At 41.6% G+C, this 14,855-nt stretch overlaps 1 protein-coding gene across 3 annotated transcripts in view; it reads right to left on the minus strand.

Annotated features, from left to right (window-relative positions):
- Positions 1 to 14,855, minus strand: part of wdr37 (WD repeat domain 37) — a 124,789-nt gene that overhangs the window by 55,771 nt on the left and 54,163 nt on the right. For all 3 annotated transcript variants that reach the window (XM_048562121.2, XM_048562132.2, XM_048562112.2), the window contains one exon: positions 6,248 to 6,383. In XM_048562121.2, the coding sequence (XP_048418078.1) occupies positions 6,248 to 6,383 (136 nt within the window). The remainder of the gene's footprint in view (positions 1 to 6,247; positions 6,384 to 14,855) is intronic.

Here is a 14,855-nt window from a genome sequence, read left to right on the forward strand (position 1 = left end):
AAGAAAACTTTAAATATTTCAATTTGAAATACTGAAACACTTAAGAGCAATCTCAGGATTGAGTACCCACAAAGAAGTCTTGCAACTGTGAGGTACCAAGACTCTAAATTACATTGCCACTCTCAGAGAAAACACGTCTCCATGGGAAGGGGTAGCTGAAGGAACAAGGAGGGTGCAATTGGTGAGCAAAGGATGCAAGTGACTCTCACGTCAACAAGATAGGTTCACCTGTCAAAACAAGATCTCTCTCTGATGGTCTGCTCGAGCTTTCAATGTATAAGCGAAAGACTCACGATACTTCAGTTACAAGATTAGAACCACAGGTGGCACGGTGGCTAGCACTGCTGCCTCACTACACCGGGGACTCTGGTTTGATTCCACCTTTGGGAAATTGTCTGTGTGGTGTTTGCACAATCTCCCCGTGTGTGCGTAAATTTCTTCCAAGTGCACCAGTTTCCTCCCAATGTCCGAAGATGTGCAGGTTAGGAAGACTGGTCATGCTTAATTGCCTACAGTGCTCAGGGATGAGCAGCATAGGTGGATTAACCATGGGAAATGCAGGGTTACAGGGACAGGGTAGGGGACAGATCTGGACTCCACAGGCCAAATGGTCTGCTTCTGCACTGTAGGGATTTTATGATAACCAATTTGCAATTGCGATCAGTGCTTACACCTTTAACTGCGATGAAGATGTTAAAGACAGGTTCTATTCTGAAATGAAGCCTGCATTACCATCCCATCAGAAGAAAAGATCATCTATCTGGAGCCCTCTAATACCAAGATTAGAGTACAACAAAAGCAAATGGAATTGGTCCCCTCTTCTGGCATCCTGCATATAAAGCATGGTCTCATGATAACAAATGCATTCCCCTGCCTGATGGGCAAATACAAAACTCCCTGGAGGCATTATAGATCAAAACACTAGCACCTCCTGGATTATCCCATTGTTTCATTCAAAGTATTAAGTGATGTTGCTTTTATATTTTATTGACATTGGGGTCTGATGTCTGCAGGACAGATAACAGGCATGTTCAATCCGGGACTAATATCCAACCAGCACCAGGACATTGCAAGGCCCAAAATCCAGGACTTTGAAGATCAAAGTCTCAGCAATAAGAACAGCCCAACTCAAAGAAATAAATTACAACTGCACAGCCAATTTGGAAAACCTTCACATATCCAAACCAATTCCACAAAAAGGTGATCAAAAAAAGTCAGTTGTACCAAATGTCAGACTTCGAATTCAAGCACCATTCCTCACTAGGGCCAGTTCAGTGAAAACAATGCTGAATATGTTCAAAATAAAAAGTAGCACCTTTACTGCTTTTTAATGGCCTTTCAATTGGATAGCTACTTGGACATTAAAAAATTATGCATACAACACCTACTGCCACTACCGAATAGTGGAAATCTACTATATGTTGCACTTATCCTAGGGACTTGGAAGAAAAAATAACTCTGCTGCCATTCCTGATGATTGTGGAGGAGGTGGGGGGTCCCACAATCACACTTACCCATATAAGCAATCAAAAATTTGTATCAATTTTCCGATAGTTTATGGAATTTGTTAAACAGCAGCTTAGCTATGAAACATTCGTCAATTAGACATTAGTTAACCTTGACACTGGGTTGGTTCACTGAGACCACAGGACCAAAAGTCTTTTGGGACTGAATATGTCTGTCATGTTAAAGTTGTGAAAGCAACATCTTGTTCTCTAGCTAAATTGTTATGGAACTTGTTCCTGGGTTTTCCTCCTGTTCTGCTGGTTCATCTTCCATCTATCTGAGAACTGTTCAGTGAGGACCACACAATGAATACTGACTGGTGAGAACTGCTGTCTACAAGGACTGCTTGATGAGACCTTCCGTCTGCCCCTGAGCACTTGGGCTCTAGGTAAACTTAGGCTGCGTCAATCAACCGTCAGAAACCTGTTGGCTAATGACAAGGAGGCAACCACTCATGACGCTGGATGACTATTATGCCCATATCCATCTCCATTTGAAAGTTAGTTCTCATTCCTTCTAAAACACTGCCATCATTAGTCTACAATTAGTTAATTAACAGCAAAGAAATGGAAGGCATCATTGACAGCATTATAGGTGGCACTTACTCAACTCTCAGTTTGGGTCCCACCAGGCCCACTCAGCTCCTGAACTCATTACAGACTTTTGGTTCAAATGTGGGTAAAAGAGATGAACTTGAGTGGTCAGTTTAAGATAACTGCCCATAGCATCAAGTCAAGGTGGATTTAGGTTCAAAAACTTGGGTTCAAAGAACTCCAGCAAAACTGGAGTCAATTTGCACTCTATGCTGTTTAGAATCACACATAATACGAAGAAAAATGAAGGCAACTGTTGGAAATCAATCATCTCAGCCCCAAGACATCCCTGCAGGAATTCCTTAGGTAGTATCCTAGGCACAACTGTCTTCAACTACTTCATCAATGACTTCCCTCCATCATAAGGTCAGACATAGCAATGTGCAATTATCGCTGAAATGCTCAGTATCATTTGTGTCTGCTCAGATACTGTGTAGCTCATAGCCAAATGCTAGATCACCTGGACAACATTTATAATTGAACTGATAAGTAGCAAGTAATATGCATGCTAAAAAAGTGCCAGGCAAGATGCATCTCCATCAAAAGATGATGACGCCATCAATGGCAGGGTCATCTCTGAATCTGCCACTGTTAACGTGACTTAGAGATTCCTCCATTCACGAAAAACTGAGCTAAACCAGCCATGTAACTACTGAGCCTACCTGATTAGGTTAGAGGCTGGGGATTCCACACAAGGTATCTTACCTCCCGATTCCTCAAAGCCTGTCTACCGTCTACAAAGCACAGATACATAATGACAGCACTGTGTTTCATATACAAGATGCACTACAACAACTCATCAGACTGCTTTTCAGCAAACCTCCAAACTCTACTGTCTAGAAGGTGAAAAGCAGATACATGGGAACACAATGAAGTGCACGTTCCGCTCTAAGCCACCTACTATCCAGAATTTAAATCATATGACCATTTATATTGATACTGAGTCAAAATCCTGGACATCCATAAGACCATGGACATTGGAGTGGAAATAAGGCCATTCAACCCATCCAGTCCACTCCGCCATTCAATCATGGCTGATGGGCATTTCAACTCCACTTACCCGCACTCTCCCCGTAGCCCTTAATTCCTTGCGAGATCAAGAATTTATCAATCTCTGATAAGTCCTTCCCGAACAGAACTGTTGGTTATCTACATCACATGGACTTCTTGAGCTCAAGTCGGAAACTCACTACCACTTTCTCAGGGGAAACTGGGTGCTGTCAATAAACAATGGCCTAGCCAGCAATGCTCACATCCCATAAATGAATAATAAAATTCAAAGGATGGATTTAGGCCTACCAGAAATACCTTGAGCTTGAGCTTTGTTGCCAGGCAAGTCACAGAGATAATTCAAGAACAATGTCAAGAACTTTTTCTTAAATGAACTTGATCATTTGATTCAGTAAAGCAAGAGAGTCTTTGGATGGTGCTCCAAAGATCTGGATGACCAAGAAACTTCACAATCCTGCAACTTCATAGAATCCCTACATGTGAAAGCAGATCATTCGGCCAAACAAGTCCACCCGGACCCTCCAAAAAGCATTCCACTAAGGCCCAGCCTTTTACTTTATCCCTGCAATCCTGGATTTCCTATGGCCAATCCATCTAACTTGCACACTTTTGGACGGTGGGAGGCAACCGGAGCCCCGGAAGGAAATCCACGCAGACACGGGAATAATATGCAAACGCCACAAAGGCAGCTACCCGAAGGTGGAATCAAACCTGGGTCACTGGCACTGTGATGCAGCAACGCTAGTCACTGATTCACCATGCTGCCTGAATTTCTTCATTATGATATGGTGACAAATATCTTGAGTGGGAGATCTGAAACGTACAGCTTCAAAATCTGAACCAGAGTCTAGTAAGTTTAAGAGATAGTCACTTATTATTTATAATCAATTTGACAGTGCCTATCCACCTCATCAAGGGAGTTGGTGAGCTCCGTTGGCTGGTGTGCAATGCAGTGTGATGGCACACTAAATGTTTAATTTCCACACCAGCTGAGATTCCCATAAAGGATCGTGCTCTCAACCTCCCCCCTCACCTCAGGCACAGAGACACCCAAGTTAAACAACCACCAGTTGTCCCTTTCTAATGAGAGAACAGCCAATGGTCTGGTAGGACTACAGCACCTCGACTTATATTAACCTCAGTAAAGATCAATTGCTCTCAGGCGCCAGTATTAAATACTGTTGAGATTGCCAACTCTATCCTCAATCGCCTCAATGCCCGAACTACACTGACTACCAGAAATATATATGATTGACAATGGACAAAGGACTAAAGTGCCATTGTCAATTCTGCAACAGCATTTCACACCACTCTTGATCTCTTCAATTCTGCATACAAGAAACTTAGCTTGGTCTTGAACATTTTCGAAACAAAAACTGAATATCAATCCATAGCTAATCAGTTAAATAGTCTACCTTTCATGTGCTGAAGGAGACACTCTGAAAAATGTTAAGAACTTCCTATATCTTGGTAGCCATATTTCTCATAAGACCACCATTGAAAAGGAAGTCCAACATTGCAGAATACTGAGCAAGTGCAGCTGTTCAAACTGCCCACGAGTGGTGGACAGCAAAGACCCCTAATAGTCACGAAAAGTGCTAGTATATAGGACTATAGTCATCATCCTGCTCCTGGGCTGATGTCGGTGAAACATAAAAGCTCAAGAGAAATTCCATCAGCAATTCTGATGTTGCACCCTCTAGATTCAATGGGAGGACCACTGAACAAAGGCTAATGTCTGTCTTGAAGCCAACTCCACAATCATGAGGTAAATTTGATAGACTGGACAGTGCGCTTGAAATGATTAAAAATATCACCCTCAACAGGCTGGTTTCTAAACACTCAAAAGGACAGTTTTCCAGGGGAGGGCAAAGAAAATGCTTCAAAGGCACACTGAAGCTTTCAAGTGCAACTGCATTGAAATGAATGAGGAGGAGACGTTTACTACCAATCGATCAAAATGCGTGTGTATATCAAGCTGCATCACTCTTTTGCATCAAAATTATCTTGGCAACAAGGCTAAGCAGCAGCAGAGAAGAAAATGAAATAATCGTTGCACTACATATCCCACCACTTGCATGGCATCCTGCTCCACACAGAATACCTATGGTTCAAGAGTCAGGCTGTTTGGATACACAACGACCTGGGGCAGAAACTCGCAAGCTTGAGTAGAGATCAGTCACAAATTAACAGAATGTCAACGACAGCATGTTTCTAATGCTATACATGTAAAACATAACATAAAGAAGTGTGTTAAAATTGGCTCCCAGTTCTAATATTCACTAACTGACTTTCTGGAATAGAATACATCCTCTCCTCCTTTTGCTTTAATAACAGTACAATGTTATCAGTCATCTAACATCACACCAGTAATCAGATAGGAGTGGGCAATGATGGTGAGAACCTCTGGTTCTCTTTGCTCTTATCTTCCTTCACACTAGCTCTCTCTCTTTTATGAAGGCAAACCCAAGAAAGAGTTAACAAAATAAGAACCATGTCTACAATACCACCGCCACGTACAAGATAGTTTGTGGTCTAATTCTAACCTATTAATAAACAGCTTTTACTTTTGCACCTACACAGAGGTATATGGTTCAAAGCTAAAAAAAGCTCAAGTGCAAATACAAGTCCAAGAGATTCCGTTTTAAAATTAAGAACTGAATAATTTACCTGACCGAGGTTTCCATTTTTCTAAGTATAAAGCCTGGGAAACATCTGAGGCAACAGTTCACTGGGCAGTGCTAAATGCATTACAAAACATCTACTCACGGCTTTGTAAAATACATCTTCAAGAATAAGATTTTTCTTAATTTTAATAAATTTCATAGCCATCTTATGGGATGACAACATGAACACCCATGTTTGAATGTGATCTAAAGAATAGAAATGGTTTCATGATTGAGGGGCTTGTAAGTAAACCAGAAAGTTAGTCTTCACAGATAAATTAAGATCTGCATTCCACATAATGGTTCAAACACCAAGTTTAATAAAATAACTTAGGAAAACGTGAAATATATGGAAATGGTAAATTACTGCCACGTTGCAACGAAATGAATAAAAAGTTATGCTGTAGAAGAAATAGTCAAGACAAAAGAACATCAGAAAGCAGAGACTGAAATGCTGTAACAAAATTTTACCAGCTGATGCCGTGCCCAGCACCACAGGCTGCAAGCGTGTAACACTGACATCCCAAATCCCATCTCGGTGTCCTATGTATTCTTTCACCAGCTGACAGACTGCTCTAGAAGTTGTGGTCTTGAAACTTGACACAATCTTATGAATAAAAGTACAAAATCAGGCATAAATCTACAGCACAAATGTATGCATTTTCGTTAGGTATAGAAATAACCAGAAAACTAAACATCATCTCACATTAGAATTGAACATTATTCATAAGCGCCAATGATATCTTAGTCAACCTCCATTGTTTCTTGCAGCTACTTTCCGTACTGCTCAATAAATGGTTTCATACAGATTTATCCTGTCATACATTCTGTTCTGCAAAATGCTCTGTCAGATTCTGGAATGTGACAAAGCATTACTTTAGGGGAACAAAATTTTCTATCAGCTTCTGACATGTTCAACACGTACGTTCACTCTGCAACTGCACTTGAAATTAGTCAACATGAAAGCCACACCAATAAAATGGTTATCAGGTAGAAATGCCACAAGATGTATGTGGCCTTTCAGAATAAATTTGGTGCAGGATTAAGAGTAAATTTTCATTATGTATATGTGCACACACCCTCACACCGCAGCTTTTCAAGTTCTAGATTCTATGCTTCACAAATAAGCTAATTCACATAAAGAATTGCAAAAATCAGCATCATAATTTTGTGGTCAGAAATCATTGTGCAGCTGGTCACTAAGTTGAATATGAAGTATAGATAAGATGGCAAAAAATGTTAATACTTCATATTCTATTGTAGAATCTGAATGGCTAATCTGCTTTTTAAAACAACTAATGTCCTGAATTCCTCCAATACTTTATTCGGCTGAAATACTTGAATTATGCGCCTATTTTGCACTTTGCTTGACTTTATTAATATCGAATTTGTTCGCAGTTAACACTATATATGAAGGAATATTTACTCTACTTTTCATTTTTGCTTCTGTTTACACTAGTTTTATTTAAATAAGTTACCTTAATTTCAATAATTCTACTTTATGCTTGCAATGTTTGCAAACAATTTTCAGTATTTTAAAATATGAGATTTTAAAAACATTCTGATGAGAAATTGTTGGAACTGGAGAAGTAGTTCATTTTGATAACAGCATACAAAATTTCACGGCATCCCAACTAAAATACCATACATAGCATCTCACTATTCCATTAACTACGTGGTTATACACAGTTACAGGTGCTTCAAGAGAAATGTCAGTATTGCATTCAGTGAAAATTCTGAACAATATGACTTCAACAATCTTAGGCAAAACTGCAAGCAATTTCACATAATCAGAATTCAACAAGATATTCCATAAAATGTAGCATTCTGAAGTTTAGTGTTAGTAAAGGATTAGTAAGTAAAGCTAGAGAACAGAGCTTCACCTGTTCCATTGTTACTAAGGATGAAGTAAGTAAATCATTCCAACCCTTTGCAATGTACATTAGTAAATTAGCTAAAAACACAAACTACAAGCTGTACACAAATGTTATTTAATGTATTATGTCATTTTTGGATAGCATATTACATCAAGCCTGAATTTACTGGTATTTATGTACAAACCATTAAGTTAAACCTTTGATAATAACAACTTTGGAAGATTCAATTAAAATGGACTGGAAAAATACAACATATCAGAAATCCCTCAAAAATGAATCATCAACTTTGTACACATTATAATCAAGGATCATTTATTATTTTTAATTTGATGCAACTTCAGAAGATCCCAGAACTTTTAAATTGGAGTCACTGTTTTCATGTAACAAATTACAATAGCTAATTTAAAAATAAAGTCTCACAAACTGCATTGAGACTCTGCTTTGACACGGAACGCAGTGTAATGCAGATCCATCGCGGACTCCAAAACCTTCCCTGAAATCTGATTTATCAAGTGTGGTATTAAACCTTATAAGTCAAGAGGACTTCCATTTTTGTGACTGAGTTCGGTTGAAGCAGCAGTAAAGGCATTTCAGTTGCTGTTAGAACTACAAGTTAGCCAAGTGATTAACCTACTGGCACTACGACTGACAGTCCAGTAATGCCTGAAGATAATGTATAAGCACTGAGTACCAGCCAGCAGCAAAAGATACAACCATGAGACAATGGAAGCAAAAATGTGAAAGCATCTTTTATACCTAACTGTGTTTCCATCCAAAAGCATCAAATGAAGGACCATCATAACACAGCGTCATCTAAAAATGGTCTGAAGGCAGTGTCTGTGGACCGAATTATAGCTGGGTCCCAAAGTAATATTTTTATATTTCTTAAATAATGGTAGCAAAAACAAAATTGGCAAAGTCTCTGGGAGAACTCCATTGCTCTTGTTCAAATGAGAAAGCAGATGAAACTTTGAATTAACATCTCATTTGAATGACAACACCTCTGACAATGCTGCACCAAATACTACCACTGAATCAAGGCTGGCACTTAAAACAGATCCCACCAACATTAAATAAAGAGGAAGGGCAACGTGGTTTGCATTTAAATTGCTCACTTTTTTGGGAGGCAGGAAGGAGAATAGTCTAGTAATTCCTAAACTAAACCTTAATCCAAAGTTTATGACTTCAAATCTCAGCACTTCAAGTCATAAAATTAAATTCAAAAAACCTGGTAATTTGTTGTAACCACAAAGTGACCAGGAAAGCTGCTAAACAGTCAAAAATATTGCTCTGGTCCATGAACATCCTATTATTTCCAACATTATGTGACCTATAAACAATGCCAGGCTCTCACTATGGGTTGATTCTTTATGGTCTAAAAACTCAGGATCAATGTCTTCAGTGATTTACAATGCATTTTCAATTTTCAATGAATTACTTTTTAAAAGCGAACAGCTTTGTACATGATAATAAAATGTGAGGCTGGATGAACACAGCAGGCCAAGTAGCATCTCAGGAGCACAAAAGCTGACGTTTCGGGCCTAGACCCTTCATCAGAGAGGGGGATGGGGTGAAGGTTCTGGAATAAATAGGGAGAGAGGGGGAGGCGGACCGAAGATGGAGAGAAAAGAAGATAGGTGGAGAGAGTATAGGTGGGGAGGTAGGGAGGGGAGAGGTCAGTCCAGGGAAGACGGACAGGTCAAGGAGGTGGGATGAGGTTAGTAGGTAGTTGGGGGTGCGGCTTGGGGTGGGAGGAAGGGATGGGTGAGAGGAAGAACAGGTTAGGGAGGCAGAGACAGGTTGGACTGGTTTTGGGATGCAGTGGGTGGAGGGGAAGAGCTGGGCTGGTTGTGTGGTGCAGTGGGGGGAGGGGACGAACTGGGCTGGTTTAGGGATGCGTTGGGGGAAGGGGAGATTTTGAAACTGGTGAAGTCCACATTGATACCATTAGGCTGCAGGGTTCCCAGGCAGAATATGAGTTGCGCCTGGGAACCCTGCAGCCTAATGGTATCAACATTAGGCTGCAGGGCTCCCAGGCGTTCCCAGGAGCAACTCATATTCCACTTGGGAAGCCTGCAGCCATATGGTATCAATGTGGACTTCACCAGCTTCAAAATCTCCCCTTCCCCCACCGCATCCCTAAACCAGCCCAGTTCGTCCCCTCCCCCCACTGCACCACACAACCAGCCCAGCTCTTCCCCTCCACCCACTGCATCCCAAAACCAGTCCAACCTGTCTCTGCCTCCCTAACCTGTTCTTCCTCTCACCCATCCCTTCCTCCCACCCCAAGCCGCAACCCCATCTACCTACTAACCTCATCCCACCTCCTTGACCTGTCCGTCTTCCCTGGACTGACCTATCCCCTCCCTACCACCCCACCTATACTCTCTCCACCTATCTTCTTTTCTCTCCATCTTCGGTCCGCCTCCCCCTCTCTCCCTATTTATTCCAGAACCCTCACCCCATCTCCCTCTCTGATGAAGGGTCTAGGCCCGAAACGTCAGCTTTTGTGCTCCTGAGATGCTGCTTGGCCTGCTGTGTTCATCCAGCCTCACATTTTATTATCTTGGATTCTCCAGCATCTGCAGTTCCCATTAGCTTTGTACATGATGATCTCTGTCAGGGAATGGAACACTTAGAAAACTGTGTTTCTGTGTCACAAAACAGAATTATACAACTGTTACAGCACAGAAAGAGGCCAATCAGTCCTTCAAGCAGATTCAGGCATTCTGCAAGGGCAATTTCGCTAGTCTCCTAGGAGAAAGGGGAGTATGCGGTAATGTCATTGGACCAATGATCCTGAGGCCCAAGCTATGCTTTGGGAACAAATCCCATCACGGTAGCTGGTGAAATTTAAACTCAAACCCGGAACAGAAAAGCTAGTCTTTGTAATGGTGATGACAATAGCTATCATTGATAATCACGAAATCCCATTTGTTTCTTTAATATCTTTCATGGCAGGAAATCTGTCATTCTTATCTGTTCTGGTCTACTTGCAACCCCAGACCCACAGCATACTAGCTGACTCCTAACTACTCTTTTAAGCAACACTGTAAACTGTTGAGTCCAAGGACAATGATAAACCCCTGAAGTCCAGTTAAGTTATGAGGAGATATTAACAGAATAGGTTTGCTTTCTATAGAACTTAGAAGGTTAAGAGGTGGTCTGACCAAAGTCTTCAGGCTAATAACAGGAAAATATGGGGTAGATAAAGATAAGCTATTTGGATCCTAGAACTAGGGGGCATAGTCTAAGAATTAGAGCCAACTGTTCAGGAGGGATGTTGGGAAGCACTTCGAGACCCAAATGGTGGTAGGTGTTTGGAGCAAACAGCAGTGGATGCTAGATCAGTTAACTTTAAATATGATAGATACATTTTTGTTCAGCAAAGGGATTAATTGAAATGAACCAAAGTCAAGTATATGGAGTTAGGCCACAGATAAAACACTGAATGGTTGAACAGATTCAAGGGGCTTCTGTTCCTATGTCCCTAATGAGGGAAAATAAATGCCAGCCTTGCCAGCCACACCCACATTCCATAAAGTCTCACTTCCCCAATCTTACCCTATAACATCTCATGATTTTGAAGATGCCTTTCAAATTTTGCCTCACCTTTCTCAACTCCAAAGACAATCCCAGATTCTACAATCTAGCCGTGGAATCAAAGTCCTTCCTCCTGGATTTATTTTCATTAACCTTTTCTGCACTGCCTCCAAAGTTTTCACAGCCATTCTACAGGATGGTGTCCAGAATTAGACACAATCCTTCAATTGAGACCAATCACATGACTTATAAAAGTCCATCTTAAGTTTTTTGCTTTTGCTCATTCCTACTTATAAATCCCAGGATTCAGCATGCCTTTTTAAACATTTCCTCAACCTGCCTTGCTACCTTCAACAATCTGTGCATCTAATTCAATGCAAGAGCCTGACAGATAAGGCTAATGAACACAAGGCGTGAATGGGGACATAGGACAGGGACATCTCAACCAATACAGAAACACGTCCGAGGGAGACACAGGAGTGGCAGCTCAATGTTCCATGGTGCAAATGCAATAGGGAGGATAGAAGGGGAGGCGAGAGAGGAGGGCACTTTTTGATTCGGGAGAACATCACAGCATTTACTTACAGGATATTCCTAGGGGATTGTCCAGTGAAGCTATGTGGGTGTAACTGAGAAGCAACAAAGTGATCACTTTGATGGGTTGCACGACAGGTGCCCACAATAGTCACAATTTCACAATGGAAACTAAAGGGCAAACGTGTGCCAAGATGCCAGATAGTTTGAAGAATAGCAAGGTTGCAATAGTGGGGGATTTCCAGTTTCCTAACATAGACTGAGACTGTCATAATATTAAAGGCTTGGATGGGAGGCATTTGTTAAATATGTTTAGGAAATCTTTCTGATCAATATGTAGATGACCTACTAGAGAAATATTTGTTTAGGATTTCACCCACCTTTACCTGTGAACAGCAGCCCTCAATCAACTTTTGCAAGTTCCTGTCTAATGGCATCAAAATTGGCCTTGCCCCAATTTCGACCTTTAACTTAGTGGAACAGATTTGTCCTTTTCCATAACTATTTTAAAACAGGTACAAGCATGGTCAGTGGTCCCAAAGTGCTCCCTTACTTGCACTTCAGTCACTTGCCATGCCTTACTTCCTAAGAGAAGGGGCAAACTCAAACTTCTCTTAGGAAGTAAGGCATGGCAAGTGACTAAAGTGCAAGTAAGGGAGCACTTTGGGACCACTGACCATGCTTGTACCTGTTTTAAAATAGTTATGGAAAAGGACAAATCTGTTCCACTAAGTTAAAGGTTGAAATTGGGGCAAGGCCAATTTTGATGCCATTAGACAGGAACTTGCAAAAGTTGATTGAGGGCTGCTGTTCACAGGTAAAGGTGGGTGAAATCCTAAACAAATATTTCTCATAAGTATTTACTGTGGAGAAAGACATGTAAACTATGAAATGAGAGGGAATAAATAGTGATGTCTTGAAAAGTGTCTATATTATGGAAGACAAGGTGGCGGAATCTTAAAACGCATAAAGGTAAATAAATCCCCAGGACCGAGTGTCTCCCAAGACATTGTGGGAAGCGAAGAAATTGCAGGGCTCCTAGCAAAGATATTTGTATCTTCGACAGCAATAGGTGAGGTGCTAGAAGACTGGAGCGTTGCTAATGTTGTGCTATTATTTAAGAAAGGCCGCAAGGAATAGCCAGGGTATTATAGTCAGGTGAGCCTAATGTCACTTGTGGGTAAGTTAGAGAGGTGTGGAGATTTTCAGCATGGAAACAGACCATTCTGTCCTACTCGTCCATGCCAATTAGATATCCTTTATAAATCTAGTCACGTTTGCCAGCATTTGGCTCATATCCCCCTAAACCCCTCCTATTCGTATACTCACCCAGATGCCTTTTAAATGTTGTAATTGTACCAGCCTCAACCACTTCCACTGGCAGCTCAGCCCATACATGCACCACCCTCTGCATGAAAGTGTTGCCCTTAGTCCCCTCGTTATACATTTCCCCTCTCACCTTAAACCTATGCTCTCTAGTTTTGGACTCCCCTACTCTGGGGAAAAGACTTTGCCTACATACCCTATACTTGCCCTCATGATTTTCTAAACCTCCATGAGGGTGCTGCTCAGCCTCCGACGCACCAGGAAAACCAGCCCCAGCCTATTTAGCCCTTCCCTGTAACTCAAGCCCTCCAACCCTGGAAACATCCTTATTAATCTTTTCTGAACCCTTTCTAGTTTCACAACATCTTTCCTGTAGCAGGGAGACCAGAATTGCAAGCAATACTGCAAAACTGCCTGAACCAATGTCCTGGACAGCCATAACATGACCTCCTAACTCCTATACTCAACGCACTGACTAATAACGGCAAGCATACGAAATGCTTTCTTCACTATCCTATCTAATTGTGACTCCACTTTTAAGGAACTATGAACCTGCGATCCTCGTCTCTTTGGCCGATAACACTCCCCCGGACCTTACCATTAAATGAATGAGTTTTGCTCTGATTTGCCTTTCCAAAATGCAGCACCTCACATTCATCTAAACTCCACCTGCCACTCCTAGGCCCGCCGACCCATTGATCAAGGTCCCGTTGTGCTCATAGGTAACTTTCTTCGCTGACCACTACACCTCCAATTTTGGTGTCATCTGCCAATTTAACTGTACCTCCTATGTTCATATCCAAATCATAAGACTAAGGCCATTCGGCCCATCAAGTCCACTCCACCATTTAAATCATGGCTGAAGGGCATTTCAACTCCACTTCCCTGTACCCTCCCCGTAGCCTTGATTCCTTGTGAGATCAAGAATTTATTGATCTCTGCCTTGAAGACATCTAACATCCCAGCCTCCACTGCACTCCGTGGCAATGAATTCCACAAGCCCACCACTCTCTGGCTGAAGAAATGTCTCCTCATTTCCGTTGTAAATTTACCCCCTCTAATTCTAAGGCTGTGCCCACGGGTCCTAGTCTCCCCACCTAACGCAAACAACTTCCCAGCATCCACCCCTTCTAAGCCACACATTATCTTGTAAGTTTCTATTAAATCTCCCCTCAACCTTCTCAACTCTAATGAGTACAATCCCAGCATCCTTAGCCGTTCATTGTACGTTAAACCTACCATTCCAGGGATCATCCATGTGAATCTCCACTGGACACGCTTCAATGTCAGTATGTCCTTCCCGAGGTGTGGGGGCCAAAATTGGACAGTATTCTAAATGGAGCCTAACTAACTAGAGCTTTATAAAGTCTCAGAAGCACAACGCTGCTTTTATATTCCAACCCACTTGAGATAAACGACAACATTACACTTGCTTTCTTAATCACAGACTCTACCTGCAAGTTAACTTTTAGAGAATCCTGGACCAACACTCCCAGATCCCTTTGTACTTCTGCTTTACAAATTTTCTCACCATTTAGAAAACAGTCCATGCCTGTATTCTTTTTTCCAAAGTGCAAAACCTCACATTTGCTCACATTGAATTTCATCAGCCATTTCCTGCACCACTCTCCTAAACTGTCTAAATCTTTCTGCAGGTTCCCCACCTCCTCAGTACCACCCGCCTGTCCACCTATCTTCGTATCATCATTTATATAAATGACGAAAAGCAGAGGACCCACCACCGATCTTTGTGGAACACCATTGGTCACAGGCCTCCATCTGAAAAGCAACCTTCCACA

This window comes from Stegostoma tigrinum, chromosome 2, assembly GCF_030684315.1.
Source record: "Stegostoma tigrinum isolate sSteTig4 chromosome 2, sSteTig4.hap1, whole genome shotgun sequence".
NCBI classification, from domain to species: domain Eukaryota; kingdom Metazoa; phylum Chordata; class Chondrichthyes; order Orectolobiformes; family Stegostomatidae; genus Stegostoma; species Stegostoma tigrinum.